The 16,139-nt window shown below is 41.1% G+C and overlaps 1 protein-coding gene across 5 annotated transcripts in view; it reads right to left on the reverse strand.

Annotated features, from left to right (window-relative positions):
* Positions 1-16,139, reverse strand: part of MECOM (MDS1 and EVI1 complex locus) — a 732,499-nt gene that overhangs the window by 39,235 nt on the left and 677,125 nt on the right. For 3 of the 5 annotated variants that reach the window (XM_068280970.1, XM_068280967.1, XM_068280972.1), the window contains 4 exons: positions 13,865-13,967; positions 12,415-12,631; positions 11,093-11,240; positions 8,765-8,921 (listed from right to left, as the gene is read on the reverse strand). In XM_068280970.1, coding sequence (XP_068137071.1) covers positions 8,765-8,921; positions 11,093-11,240; positions 12,415-12,631; positions 13,865-13,967 — 625 coding nt within the window. The remainder of the gene's footprint in view (positions 1-8,764; positions 8,922-11,092; positions 11,241-12,414; positions 12,632-13,864; positions 13,968-16,139) is intronic. The other 2 variants (XM_068280971.1, XM_068280968.1) reach the window with 1 other exon arrangement.

Here is a 16,139-nt window from a genome sequence, read left to right on the forward strand (position 1 = left end):
TTCAGCTTCAGTCTGCCACTCTGCAAATTGTATCCATCATTTTGATTGAAATCCTGATTTTTATTTATAAATTTTTTTTTTCATTTCACAAAAATGTTGATTTTTTAAAAGTAAAAAACGATTACTACATCTTTTGTCTGTCTACTCTCCCGCTACCTGGTGAACATCACAGAAATCATAATGAATAGAACTTAAAAATAATGTCAATTCTTTGTTTTTGACTAGGCTGAAGTAGTGTGACTAATAGACTGTGAAATGCCCCATGGGAGGACAGCATAACTGGGACTACCACAGGGGCAACTACTTGTCTTCTCTGTACAAGGCACCATGGAAGAGTGGCATGACCTGGAGAACCACTCACCCTCTTTGTAAAATGCCCCATGGGTGGGTGGCATTATTTGGACAATCACTCACCCTTAATAACTCACCCTCAATACCTGGGGTAGCATCACTAGGACAGCCACTAACCTTCTTTGTGCAAAGCATTATGGGAAGGCAACATGACCAGGGCAATCATATATCTTCCCTGTACAAGAGCCTATTGAAAAGGGCTTAACCTGGATAGCCACTCACTTTCTGTGTAAAATGACCTATTGCAAGGGGACATACCCAGGGCAGCCTCTCACCCTCCCTTTGCAGGGTATTTTGCAAGGCTAAGCCAGTGACCACAGACTCAATGAGAAAACAAAGGTATTAGTATTATTTAATACTGTGACAAATTATTTATGTGATTTTCAGTGAAGGGAGTGGAGGTAAGCTGAGGTGAAAATAACACAATTGGAAGGCTGAATGTACTCTTTCCATAGCAACAACCATAAGTTTTCCTTACAAAGTTTATCATGTTATTTATATGGCTGGTGTCTTTTCGTGATTAAAGGATACCCGAACTGACATGTGACATAATGAGATAGACATGTGTATGTACAGTGCCTAGCACACAAATAACTAGGCTGTGTTTCTTTTTTTCTTTCTCTGCCTGAAAGAGTCAAATATCAGGTATGTAAGTGGCTGACTCAGTCCTGACTCAGACAGGAAGTGACCACAGTGTGACCCTTACTGATAAGAAATTCCAACTATAAAACACTTTCCTAGCAGAAAATGGCTTCTAAGAGCAAGAAAGAGGTAAAAAGGGGAATTTCTTATCAGTGAGGGTCACACTGTAGTCACTTCCTGTCTGAGTCAGGAGTGAGTCAGCCACTTACACACCTGATATTTAACTCTTTCATGCAGAGAAAGAAAAAAAGGAACACAGCATAGTTATTTGTGTACTAGGCACTGTACATACACATGCCTATCTCATCATGTCACATGTCAGTTCGGGTATCCTTTAAACAAATTTGCTGTGATATAACTCTGGTGTCTGCCAGCTCCCCAATGACTTTATAATCTAGCAAATCTGACAAGACAAGACAAATCTGGTCTGTTTCCCAGTATTAGCAATCAGGTCATCATCAAAAGTATCAGCTATTAGGCGGAGGAATACTGTGGCCACAAATTACTGTTCTCTCAATAAACTTGGGCTGTCCTAAACCTAGAAAAAAGTATATATATATATATATATATATATATATATATATATATATATATATATATATATATATATATATATACAAATCTGTGTTATGGTATGGTGGAAGTGAGGCCGACAAATCACAGGAAAAGTGTCCATACATGATACAATCAAATAGTTTGATTTTCCCATTTATTTGACTAAAACGATTGAGTAGAGATGAAAATTCATTTTTTTTTATAAAGAATCTGATTGGATGTGTGGAAAAATCTGTTTGATTGCTTTGAAAATTGAATGGTATATGGTAGGTTTGATAAAATAATCTAATTGATCAAAAATTTATAAACAAAAATTAAGAAATTGAATTGTTATTGTTAACGATAGGATTCTTTGGACGATTCTCCGGTTTGATCATAAAACTGATTGCACCCATATTGTTTATGGATCGATTCTATCAATTTGATCGAATTTGATAGCAGATTTCCTTCTGGCAGCAGGCCCGAACAATTGTTTCTGATCGATTGTCAAAAGAATCAAATCTTTAATGGCCATGCTTGCACTGGCTGTTACAGAAAGAAAAAAACTTGCTGTAGTACTTTTTTTCACTAGTCAATTCTGCATTCAGCATTAATTTTTGTCAGGTATTTTGAACTGTTCTGAGTAAGTCACACATGAGAGGAAAAAGAAAGATGATGTACTGTACGCTTAGCATATGTCACGGGATCACTTGTTAGCGACTGTTCAGCAATCCTGTACTGTGCTTGCAGGGTGTCAGTTACATGGAATCTCGCTAGTACCTTCCGAGGATATACTCTAATTCACAATGTTCTCATCATTCACACATCAAAGACACACAACTATAAACAGTGGGCATTCCGAGCCATTTGCAAGAATCCTTTCACAGGGTTAGAGACAGGCTGCCCAAACTGACAATAGCTCTATTTTAAGCATGTGAAGGAAACCAAATTCAATGTATCTCATCCTGCATTGCTGGTTCCCATGAACTGTAATCACGTCCCTGACTTCCACTCACACCAGTGTTAACCTTCCAGCACTTGGAAAGCCCTTGTCCTTGACAATCCAGAGCACTTGCTGTCATCTTTCAAATATTTACCCTGGCATCACCTCATATTATAAATAGAGCATCACAATAAGAATACTGCAAATTGTAGCAACATCTGGAGTTGCAATCCAGCTCTTTCTTATAAACACAAATAATAATAATTGTTGTTGTTGTTGTTGTTATTATAATAATTATTATTAGAGATGTACCACCCATACAATATAGTTGACAATGCAAAGTGACTTTGTGATATATATACAGGGCCAGATTTCTGAAAAAGCAACAAAGGCCCGGGCCTTGGGTGGCTGCAGCCCAACAGGGCACCTGGACATGGAATAGGGGTTGCTACAAATGAAATAGTTGGCTGCAAATTGGAGGCAACACATAAAAACTTAAGCTGATGCCCAAGGTAGCTGTACATGAGAGAGATAGGGTCTGCAGTACATACTGTAGATGTTACACATGGAAGAGGGGGCTGCACATGGAATGGGAGGGTGCTGTAGCAAATGGAGGGAACCCCAACATACCTGGCCTAGGGGTGTAAAAAGTATAAATCCACGTGTGTGTGTGTGTGTGTGTGTGTGTGTGTGTGTGTGTGTGTGTGTGTGTGTGTGTGTGTGTGTGTGTGTGTGTGTGTGTGTGTGTAGCCCCCAGTTAATGAACGTGATAGGTAGTGTAGGTTTGTTCTTAACCTGTATCTTTCTGTAAGTTGAAACACTGTGCCATCTCTGTTCCTTGTACCTCATTTATGCTCCCCTTTGCCTCAAGGGTCCCCCTCTGAGTCACCTCTGGTCCCCTGTGCCTTCAATGCCCCCATCTGTGACATTTCTGCCACCCCCCCCCCTTGTGCGTGTGCGCGCGCACACGCACACACACACACACACACACAGTATGTCATTTTACCAGTTTAAAAAGTATTTTATAATATAATATATATTTATATATATATATACACATACATACACACAGAAACTTTATTGTTGTTAAGTGTCAGTGAAGCAAAAAAAAAAAACCCAAAAAAACCCCAAACTTGGACATGTAACAGACCCACCTTCGTTTTAAAATGATCTCTTCTTCTTAGAAGACTATGTTGCCCATCGACTAATGAGATAATACTAGAGAAAGCCCTAATGGTTACTCACTAATGACGGAACAGTAAAAATGCTATTATACTAATTAAGCAGATTAAATCCATGGAGAGCTCAGGGACAAGCAATGTATTATACTTTTCTGTGCTGATTGGCCTCACACATTGAACAAGAGGGGAATCTGCATTAATGTGGCCTTTGAGCAGATTTGGAAAACAGAACAGCTTTCTGTAAAATCACCCTGTACATTCTATATGGTTTTAAGTAAACCAGATGGGCTAATAGCTTCCATACAGTACACTTAACCAACAATAGACACACTTCTTCTGCCCCAGCACTCCGTATGCTGATGTCCTGATGGAAGAACATACATGATCACATCCTTTACCACCTTTCATCACTTTACAACAACCGCTACAATTTACACATATCTAAAGTCCCCGTGAGCATTGCCCTATCAACATCTAGCATGCTCGATTTGTCATTTCTGGGAGGAATGGATAAGGATAGAAGTCAAAATTGCATATTTTCTGCTTATTAAACACATTAAGCAGTGTGCTGAATATTCCAGACCAATTATAGCATGTGGTTTCTATTTGGAGGACCTGAACAGTTTGCGCAGGCAGTGAGTAATTACCTTTGTGTCGGTGAGCCTGTACTCAAGTTTGAGAAGAATAGTGTAATAAGAGACAGTTGCCATAAACAGACTGGTGTGCTGTACACTGTGTGTGGGCCCTGCCTGGAAAGAGATAGCACCTTAATATGTCAAATATTTTCACTGCATAGTTTTGGAACATTCCATATCATGTAATTACAGGGGGGGGGGGAGAGCTTGGATGTTGAGAACATCCGAGAACGTATAAAGTAAACCATTTTAAAGCTTAGTACCCACTTGGCCTGGACCGTTGTTAAGAATTAATCACCCGATTCATGTACTCAGTGACTTTAGTACATCCCTCTACTTGGCTTATAATGACAAAACTTCCATACATGAAATAGGTAGGAGGACACATTAACAAATCAGACTCAGACATGAGCCGCCAGTTCCTGGGATGATTCATGATTACTTCTGCAGCTGCAGCATCACTGGGGAGATGGTAACTACTGTGTGTAAGAACAGCATACCATTGACATTAGATGCCACTTGATAATGAAGGCATGGCTGGAGCATCTTGAGGACTTTTGATCAGTTTGAATGTTTGCTTCAGCTAAACATTACTTATATGAATTTGGATAAAGGGAAGGGTGTACACAGATTGCCACAGTGCATAAAGGCAGACACCAGCAATCAGACAAGATTTTCCACCTTCAAAAATCAACAGCACCCATCTTGTAATGACCTCAGAAATCCAACTGACAGGAGATCAAAGACCACTCCATCTAAAAACAACCATATTGAATGATCCCATGTCTGTGTGTACTTTAATGCTTTATATTTAAGGTAGCCATACACTGGTCGATTTGCCATCAGATTCAACCAACAGATAGATCCCTCTCTGATCAAATCTGATCAGAGAGGGATCGTATGGCTACCTTTACTGCAATCAGATTGTGAACTGATTCCAGCCTGAAACCGTTCACAATCTGTTGTGGTGGTGGTGGTGCTGCTGCCACCGCTCTCCGCCGCATACATTACCTGCTCCGCCGGCGCGACTGCCCCCGATCACCGCTGCTCCGTCTCCGCTCTGGTCTCCAGGTCCGGCATGCTTTACTCCGTCCTTCCTGCCCGGCAGAAAGTTTAAACAGTAGAGCGCCCTCTACTGTTTAAACTTCCTGCCGGACTAGAAGAAGTGAAGCATGCCGGACCCGGAGATAAGACCAGACCAGTGCGGAGACGGAGCAGCGGTGACCGGGGGCAGTCTTGCCGGCAGAGCAGGTAATGTATGCAAGCTCTATTGCGTCGGTCGTCGGGTACTCAAACGCTGCTAGCGACGCACTCCCTACCCGCAGGCGATCGGCGTTCATTTTTCGCACGGAGCGATCGACGGGATCGGACGAAATGGATCGAAATTCGGCATGTTGCGGGAACGATGTGACAGCAGATTCGATCCCAGTGATTGAATCTGCTGTCGATCTGGCGGGAAGCGGCCTAGTGTATGGCCAGCTTTACTCTCAGCTCTCTTCCCAGGGGCATGACTACATTAGGCCAGGCTCCCCTGCCGAGATCTGTCGCCCAACACCTCTAACCTTCATCACGGGGGAGGGTAGTTGGGCTAGCAGTTAGGGGAGTCCCAATCTGTACCATGCACAGAGGCAGTGGAGTGGAGCGTTATACAATACCTGCGCTGTGGTGATACATTTTTTTCTTCACTTCCTCTTCAGTTTGCAAGTGCCATACAGCCAATCACCATGCGGCTTCAGTTCCATGTCATGTGACAGGGTAAGAAGCCACATGGTGATTGGCTGGCTGCACAGAACTCGAAAGCTGAAGTAGTGAAGAGGACCTGTATCGCCTCCAGGAGCAGGTAATGTATAATGTTCCACTCCACTGCAGCTTTGTATAGTAAAGGACCCTCCCCCCAAGCTCCCCCTCCTGGGTCCCCGCATTCCCCCCTCCCCCTCATCTATCATATCCTGGGCGTGATTGAACTTTGTACTAACACAACAGAGGTACAGACCTAAAGAGGTTGTTGGCATGGCACAGTCTACTCCATTCATTCACATAACATAGTTTATGTAAAATCAAGCATTTAAGACAACTGCATTAAAATCTATCTATATGTGGTCAGCAGTAATCTAAAGTGTATCAGTATGTAGCATGATATAGTTCCCATTCTACTAAGAGCTGTTAATAAACTAGTGTTATAAATCACAGTCTCTCTGCAGTCAGATGAAGTCAGACTGCACTAATAAATGGCTGAGACAAATATTCCTGACAGCAGGGAAGAGATGATGCATTCAGTATGTCATTGTTTCACTGCAATTTGTATTATACAAGTCCCTGCATTTTGTCTGCAATTACATTTGTGGATTTTCACTGGATTCTAGGAACTAGGAACACAAGCAGAAATGCTCCAAGCAGGGGCGTAGCAGCCATGGCAACTGCTAGAAGAAGAGAAGAGAAAGAGGGAGGGGACCGAGATGGTACTTGATGTGTTCACTATTAGCTCTGCTTTGTTACTCCAACCTCTGACTTTGTCTCAGCACTAATGGACTATACACAGTGTGCATTGCATGAGAATGTAAATTGCTCAACCAATTTATATTCATAGGGCAGGGGCAGGAAGCATTGCTCAAGAGTGGCTAGATATGACGGTCCCATGAAAATTTTCTATGGGGCCCTATTATGTCTAGTACACCACTGGCTCCAAGAAATGCAACAGGATAATATTTGCAATCAGGCACTAACTAGTGTAAAAGGGTCCGTGCAATGGAACCTGTGCTGGCACAGTGGGCTCTATGAGGGTCTAAGAAGCCTCCAGACCATCCAGAGGCTTTCCACTACTGAAGATAGTATCTAACTCCCCACCAACACCACAAAGTCGCTATAGAAATGAGCTAGTATGTTATAGTTTAATAATCCATAATGCAAAACCTCATGACCGCAGTAGGCACAAACATCAAAAACTACATATTGCATCAGCACAGAACTGGAGTGGAGCTCAACTCAGAACAATGTTGCAGTAGAAGAAAAGTGCTGTGCACCAGAGCAATATGCTTGCAATTTTATTCAGTGGTCTCTGAGCAAGCGGGCTGTTGGTTTTCTCGTAAAACGGCTGATAGGCCACCCCCTTTGTCTTTGCTGTCTGTATGTAACCCTTTGGAATAAAATTGCAAGCATATTGCTCTGGTGCACAGCGCTTTTCTTGTACTACAATACTGGAAATCTACAGGCTGTTTGCACATTGCAGCTGCAGCAACCAAGGGTAAACTGTTACAGCCAGTATCAAGTACCAGCTTATCCGCTTTCTACCTTGTTTGCAATCAACTCAGAATAAATTGTCATATTTCTTTTAATTTTGGACATCAAAGAAAAAGAGTTAGGATACTACCGGGTTGCACTGAGCTAAATAATGCGTCCAACAAGGACAAAGACAGCAATAGTTGAGTGGAAGAGAAGACCAACATCCTGGCACAACATAATCTATACAACATGAATGAAAATTTTTATAAAAATGAGTGGCTGTCCCATGTAGAAAATGTTTATGGTGAGTTTTATATGATTAATTAAAACACTCTATGCTTGGCATCTCCCCACAGTTTAGCACAGGGGTGTCAAACTCAAATATAAAGAGGGCCGATATTGTACACTGGGGCCTAGTCACTGGAAAACCTCAATGTTTACTAGCCACCTACCTCCCTTATATTGTTCCTTGGTGTCTAAGTGTAATGGCCCCCCTCCAACCCATATACAGTTCCCTGGTGTCTAGAAGCCCCCACCCGCCCCTATAAAGTTCCCTGGTGTCTAGAGGTCCCCACATTTCCCTATGCAATTCCCTGGTGTCTAGAGGCCCCACCCTCCCCTATACAGTTCCCTAGTGTTTAGTGCATTCCTCCTAGTCCCCCCATATGAATTCACTGGTGTTCTAGGGCTTCACCTCCAATATAGCTTCCCTGGGAGTCTAGAGTGGACCAAACATAATGAAAAGTGGGGAAACCACTTGAGGGATAAATTTAATGGCTCTGAAGGTCAGATTTGGCCCCGGGGCCAGAGTTTGACATGTATGGTTTAGCATGAGATCTATACTGATTTCGGAAGTTACGACTGCCAGTAGTCTTTCTATATTGTCTGTGCATTGCCTGCTGTGTTTCTGTGTGTTCCCTGCTGATACTTCTATACATACATCAGCAGGAGCTAGTGTGGAATATAAGAAAATGAAAACATTTCTTGCTTAGCTGAAAAGTGAGACTAAAACATTAAGAAAAAGCTTGAAATACTTAAGAGATGAGTACTGTATATTATGCTGTTCACTACATTGGAGAATCTTTTCAGCCAGTGCATTCATTATCTCAGGTATACAATAAGCAGGCTTCTGTTTAGTCCAGAAGGCTTTCCTACAGGATGTTCCCATCCTTTGCTTCCGATTTGTTATTGTTTTGTTGTACAAATAAAAACAAAAATGCAGTTTAAAGGAAAAAACAATGAAAAAAAATGTTACTCACATACAAAGGGCTTTACACTACTGTGGATGTGCTTGTGTTGTTTAAGACCTGATGAAGTTGCAAAGGTTTTCCCACACTCTGAGCAGGCATGGGCCCGAGCGCCGACATGCTGGGACCGAATGTGCCTTTGGAGGTTGCTGGGATCCGTGAAAACCTGCTAGGAAATGAGTACATATTAGTCAGTATATCACTTTACTAACCAATACGACTTAATATTATCATTAATATTCTGTTTCTGAGCAGTACGCGTACAGATTTTAAAGTGTTCCTGCAATGATAAAAGACATTTTTCAAGTCTTCCTAATGCTGGGGATACACGGTACGTTTCTGTACTGTGTATCGGCCAGCTGATAATATTCAGCTTGACCCGTGCCCGCTCGATTCCCGGCAGCGGACAATGGCAGGGAATCGAGCGGTGATAAGGAAGCGCCGGCGGGGACGAGCGGCAATCGATCCGCGTGCACGCGCGTACGGGAGGGGATGCGCTGGCTCTATCTGGCACATAAAACGTGCCATGTATGCCCGGCATAAGAGCTCTACCTCATCAATATAGCCATTGCATTGTATTATTGATTTTTGCACAATTGTTTACATAGAGCAGGCTGCACAAATGCTTTACATCTGTACCCTATTCAGGGATTATGTGCTGTCTGCTGTTTGTAAACAATGTAAGGTGCTGCAGATAAAGCAACATTCATTTTTGTTTATTTCAACACCATGTATGTGGTGCTTATAGATTCCACAGCACTTTACAGAATCTGTAACCATGTCAACTTTCCTTCAGAGGCATCCAAAACTAACCCATTAACAGCACAATTTTTACTGAACAGTAATTTTTTAAGCGCATTATTCATATTTTATCATATGAGAACTGAGGTGGGCCCAATCAGTCCTCGATGAGTGCCTTATTGATCGTTTCTGGTCAATCAGCATGACAATTTTTTCAAACATATGATCGCTACTGGTTTCAACACTGGAAATTGTTTGAATCTTTTAATGCAGTGGATCAACTAAAAAGGACTTTTTTTTCTGAATGATCTGAAAAGATGGTCATTCACTAGAATGTCACCGTTAATGGGCACCATTATTACTAAAAGAGTCAAGTTTGTCTCATTCAATTTGCTATTAGTATGATAAAAGTATGTGCTGATTGGTCAGAACTATCTGCCAATAAGAGCACAGCCTTTTACAAGGTACAGTATAACACAAGATCCAAACATGGGCAGGTAATACAGCTACACATATATTACAGATTAGTGATGTAAGTCATCTGCTAATTATGATTACGCAAAAATTCACATAGTTTTTCACAATTACGAACATACGTAATTATGATTTGGACATTCAAATGATTTTGCATAATCCATTCATAATTTCTAAGTAATAAAGAGCAATTTCATATCATTCAGAAAAATTGTAGTTTAAAAAAACAATTTTTCTTTTGCATTTTTACTACAAGGTCTTTTTGAAAAAATGTTTTGCCTTGTTCCCACTATTCCCCTTAAAGGGAACCTAAACTGAGAAGGATATGGATTTTTCCTTTTAAAATAACACCAGTTGCCTGACTCTCCTGCTGATCCTGTGTCTCGAATGCTTTCAGCCACAGCCCCTCAACAAGCATGCAGATCAGGTGCTCTGACTGAAGTCAGACTGGATTAGCTGCATGCTTGTTTTAGGTGTGGGATTCAGCCACTACTGCAATCGAAGAGATCAGCAGGACTGCCAGGCAACTGGTATTGTTTAAAAGGAAACATCCATATCACTCTCAGTTAAGGTTCCCTTTAACATACACAGCAATTTTAGTGACAATAGCATGTATGGGGGCTTTGCTATTACCCACTAAAATCAGTACAAAATTACACAAACATTATGAAAAATTACCGTTCCTGATTACGTTTACAAACAAAATTAATTAGGATTTTTTTTCCTGAAACTTGCATTATGATTTTGCATTGTAATTGAAAATTATGATGAGAAATTACAACTATGTGAAATTCATGGTCATCAACATTATAGATACATATATGAGTAAATTAAAAATACGTACAAAATATTCACAATTAAGAAACAATGAGGATTTGGTAAACAAGGATGTGTAGCAGTGAATGACCGACACTGGTGCTTTGGGCAGGAGGACACACGCTTTGGGCAGGAGTGATAAGAAGTGGTGAATTTTGTGAGACTGGAGATTGATGGGTGTGAGTGAGAAGAGTATTCCAGTGAGGTGGAGAATTTTGCCTTAGAACACAATGAATAGGTTATGCAATTATGGTAAGTGCATCACTTATTTCTTGTACAAAGAAATGACCAAACACAAATTCACATTACCTTGGAGCAGTTCTCACATTCGTAGTGCTTTCCAGTATCATGTGACATTTGGTGACGTATCAAGTTGGACTTCCAGTTAAAGGCTTTGGGGCACTGATCACATTTGTACTCCCTCTCCTCTGTGTGGGACAGTAAGTGCTTGTCCAGGCTAAAGACAATAACAGAAAAGCAAATTACAAATGAATAAGCACAAGCTGTAGGAACGTTATGGACATAGCACAGGTTTATTCCTGCTTATTGGATGCATTGTGATATTATGAAACACATAACACATGGCATTATAAAATAAATGCAAGTAAAGTGCACCAATCAAATGTCAGCTTTTATTAATCTGCACAACCTAATGTCGCCCACAGATATTAGAGAGAAGTGATACAAGCAGGCCTTCTGCCAGTGTGCTTATGTGTATAACTATAGAAAACATATAGATTTATATCCAGCAGCAAGAAGTGATTGAAACTGAAATAACATTTCGGCACAATACTAGTAAAAAACTAAAAATACTATTTCCTGAAAGAGCTATTGGCTAGTGAAGTCTGCTAAAGGCAGGATCAAAAAGATAAAACTTGCCAGTATGGCCAACAGTCATCCAGTGTATAGTACCAAGGCTTAATGGAGTAGATGATGGCACTCCTACTGCACTTCAGACTGCCATCCATATTGACTAAATTACTGTTGAGCAGGTTCTTTTAGGTGGATTCACTGTGTTCGCACTTCCATTATCGGAAGTATTTTTGGCTGCCTGCTGGATCATTGTCCTACACATCACACCTTGATAAAAAGACCCCGTGAGGTCTTGAAAAATTCATATTGGTTCTCTTTGTTATAATAAATTGCTACAAATTAATAAGGAGGTGATGGCCCTCACTCAATTGATGATATCAACACACATGAAATTATAACACAGTCGAGTCAAGAAACTGTCAATATGGCTGTATCTAGAGACTCTTCTTTCTAAAGGTGCCCAAAGACACAACCAAATGGTAGAATGGCAAGCACCTATGTTCAAGCTACCATTTATGTAGGAGACCATGAACAGTGAACACTAATGTATGCTTGAATAGGGTCTAGACTAGGTATTGGTTGAGGAGATAAACTTTATAGGAAAGTGGCACGTGCCCAACAGGACCGCTGGAAGACATCTAATGAAACTAACCAATATCCCAATTTTTACAGGGCTCCAGTGATGAAATGGGTAGTCCAATCAACATTTAACAAGAAGACTTAAATACAAGTTCACGCAACTGTATGAATATTTATTTCAATTTAGGCAGAAATGTAAGCAATTTTACATTATTATTTGTATGTCAACTATGTCTAACCTTTGTATGTCTGGAAAGGCTTGATCACATTCTTTACACTCGTGAGAGTGATGCATGTCCATGAGGTCACTATTTTCATTCAGATTGTGCGGAAAGTTATCCTCCACCATAGAAAACGCTGAGTGTGGTGTACTACAGGGAAACTTCTGGTGATCAATCAGCTCAGCCTTGTTATCAAATAGCTGGTCACACTCGTCACAGCGATACTGGCACTCCTCTGCAGAGTAAGGTAACATATTATTACAAAGTTAGAGATGTTACTACTAGTGCCTCTCAACCACCAATAAAAAATAAAAAAGGACATACTTTCTCTAAGCAAAATTCACCATACATCACAAAATAAATATTTACAACTGACATGTTCAGCCTTAATGAAAAACTACAATTAAGTGAATCCCTATCTCCATCCTCACAGCAATGTAATTCCCCTCCCCATCTTCTCCTTGATGGTCCATGAGCTCACATGATAGTAGAGAGAGGATGGGTAGAAGGGGAATTATGCCGTTATCTGGATCAAGGTGGGAGTAGGATAACTATGTATCCAAACCAAGCTTTCGAGTGACAGCTCTGACAGTTAGATTTGCCTGCAGTTTGACCGATTGTTTATAGCACTATGTTAATGAAGAGAGAGGGGGGATAGGAAGGGGTGAGTACACCACATTGGGCCATCTTTTTTTTCTTGTGGTTGCATTCACTTTAGGCCTATTCACATAGGCAGCAGCACAAATGAGTGCATACTGCTTGGAACTGCTATTGTTCAAGGTTGTGGCCTCATTCAATGCAAGTGCATGGGGCCGCTTATCTCAAACACTTGAAAATGCATCTAAGTGCAACACTACATTGCACTATGGGCAGGGTGAAAAATGCAATATTACTAAAGGTGGAGCCTGGTCAGGGAAAGGGAAGAGGAGGAGCAGAGCAGTGAGGGTAAGGAAGCATTCTATGGAGCTTTTCTACAGTGTCTGCTGCACTTGTCTGTTAAACAAGGCAATCCAATGCCCCTTCTCTCCCACTAGATAAAAATGCAGTCTCTGCACTAAGGTGAGGTAGGACAGAAGGGTTTGTAGGGATTTAGTTAGGCTTCCCCAGATGTTAACCCAGAACTCTCTGAAGTTACATTTACAAAACGTGTGCAGCAGAAAGAGTAATAAGACTACCTCAAATGCAAGCTTATACTTAGCAGTGTGTTGGATCTGACACAGATTTATTTAAAGTATTTAGAACTTTATTTAAAATGAAGTGCAGAACAATGACATGGAGTAACACAAAGAAACTAATTATATCTGATGTTTACTAAACTGATGAGTGTTAATGAGTGGTTCTGCTGTTTTCCCCTGCTCTTGCAGCATGCCTTTAAATAATCTCTTTGCAGTAAGACTTAATGGACAACTTTCAGACTCTAGGTCAATCCATGTGGGCACTAGACAATACAGAGGTGAATGGCACTTACCATGAATGTCAGGGGCCATTGTTGCATGAGTATAATGTTCACTCTTCATAAACAATAAGAGCTCTTCCCCTGGCTCAATGTCAGCTACAACTCTGTAGAAGATCTGTAGAGAACAAATCATATGATCAGTGCTGAAACACTAACCAGTACATCAAAATACCTTTAAGAAATGTTGAGATAACTGGAATTGTTCAGCCAATACCTCTCGAATATCTATACAACGTATACAAAAGATATGGTAGATACTTATTGGTAGACTTTCCAACACGTACTGGAGATCAACATAGACCTAACAAATCCTGCCAATAGGGTCAATCATAAAAGGTGAAATTGCCCTAAGTATGGAGAAATGTTATGTCTGAAAATTAAACAGCAGATTTCACTGCACTTACTACTTATAAAACCTCTGGTGCCCAATCAGCAGCCTACCAGCCACATGCAACCCTAAAGAACTTACTGTGTCCTCACCAGAATATTTTATTAAATCAGAATACATGTTTAGCATGTTTATTTTATTTATTGTTTTTAATACTAAAATACTTGTAATCTGAAACATGCAAAATATTACACATAAACCTTTCAACCATACTCAGGTGCATGGCACTGGCTGTCAGCGGGCACCTCAGGGTGCCCAATGTTAACATTTTTACCACAAATGGTGGCTTCCGCTATGAAGGCCGGATATGCAATGCCGCAATATAGTTATAGTTATAGTAGAAAATGATTGGGAAGTAGTGATTTATTGATTGATTTATCACCTTGCTTCACTATGTTTTCGTCTGATCAAGAATTGATTGAACTGATGCATCTAGTAGCATTGTTCTACTTCATTTAACACAAAGCTTTGCAGATGTGTTTTTAGGCATAGGCAAAGCAGGCAATTCTATTAGTTTTCCAGGACAATATTTCAGCCTATAAAAAAAAATCAGGCTGGACATAACAGTGTCATTTTTTTAAGGCCACACACACCTCATACCAATTATATGAAAAGTTTGTTGTTTGGATTCTGTGAATTTAGGCTAGTGAGATTTCCAACCTGCCCATTTAATAATTTATGTATCCATTATAGACTTATTTTGAAAAAAAAATAATTTCTATATATAACCTATCAGTTTCTTATCAGTGCCTGAAAAATGAATTAATATAGGGTCCAATCTTCCTATTCACTAGATTAGGGGATACAAAAAGTGCCTTGCCTGGGGCATCAAAATGGCCATTAAATTTTAACCCCTACCGTCACCTGCTAGGTGAAAATTTATATAATTACTGATCATTTTTTCATTCTGAAATTGATTAGAAATGTAGATCAAACCTGCAGGCATCAATAGTACACTGGGACCTAGTCACAAGCCGAAACTGTACACTGGGACTTAGTCGCAGGCCAAACTCAATGTCTACTGGCCACCTTCCTCCCTTATAAAGTTCTCTGGTGTCTAGTGGTCCTCCCTCCCCTATACAGTTCTCTGGAGTCTAGAGACCCCCACCCTCCCCTATACAGTTCCCTAGTGTTTAGTGCTTTCCCCCTACCTCTTCATATGGCTTCCCTGGTGTTCTAGGGCTTCACCTCCAATATAGCTTCACTGGTGGTCTAGAGTGGGCCATACATAATGCAAAGTGGGGAAACCACTTGAGGGCCAAATTTAATGGCTCTGAAAGCCAAATTTGGTTTGCAGGTCAAACTTTGACATGTATGCCTTAAAGCGGATGGGAACCGCATTTAAAAAAAATGAAGCAAATACTTACCTAAGGAGAGGGAAGGCTCTGGGTCGTATAGATCCTTCCGTCTCCTCTCTCGGTGCTTTCTATCCTGTGCTGGCTCCCCCCCTCCCGTTTCAATCCCCCACCAAAAGGGTATTTGGAAGTCTTCGGGAGCCGTGCCCTCCCGAAGACGTGCGGCTCCATACTGCACAGGCGTGAGCGTGCAAGAGAGCGTGCTTGCGCAGGTGCAGTACAGGGCCTCCTTCGGCCGGGTAAAGCAGTATTTGACTAAATTAGTCAAATACTGTTACCAGGCAAGCCAGCACTGGAACGAGGGGACCAGGAGAGGAGCGGGAAGGCTCTATAAGACCCAGAGCCTTCCCTCTCCTTGGGTAAGTATCTGTCTCATTTTTTTAAAATGCGATTCCCATTCAATTTAAAGGTATTTACTCTCACAGCACATAACGCCGATAGGTGGCGGCTGGTCGTTTGTGGTTTTGCATGGAAACGGCCGCTCGTTCGAGTGGCCTTTCCATGCCAGTTCACGGAGGGTTTCTCCGTGAACAGTGTGTGAGCC

The sequence above is a fragment of the Hyperolius riggenbachi genome, chromosome 4 (genome assembly GCF_040937935.1).
Source record: "Hyperolius riggenbachi isolate aHypRig1 chromosome 4, aHypRig1.pri, whole genome shotgun sequence".
Classification (NCBI taxonomy): Eukaryota; Metazoa; Chordata; class Amphibia; order Anura; family Hyperoliidae; genus Hyperolius; species Hyperolius riggenbachi.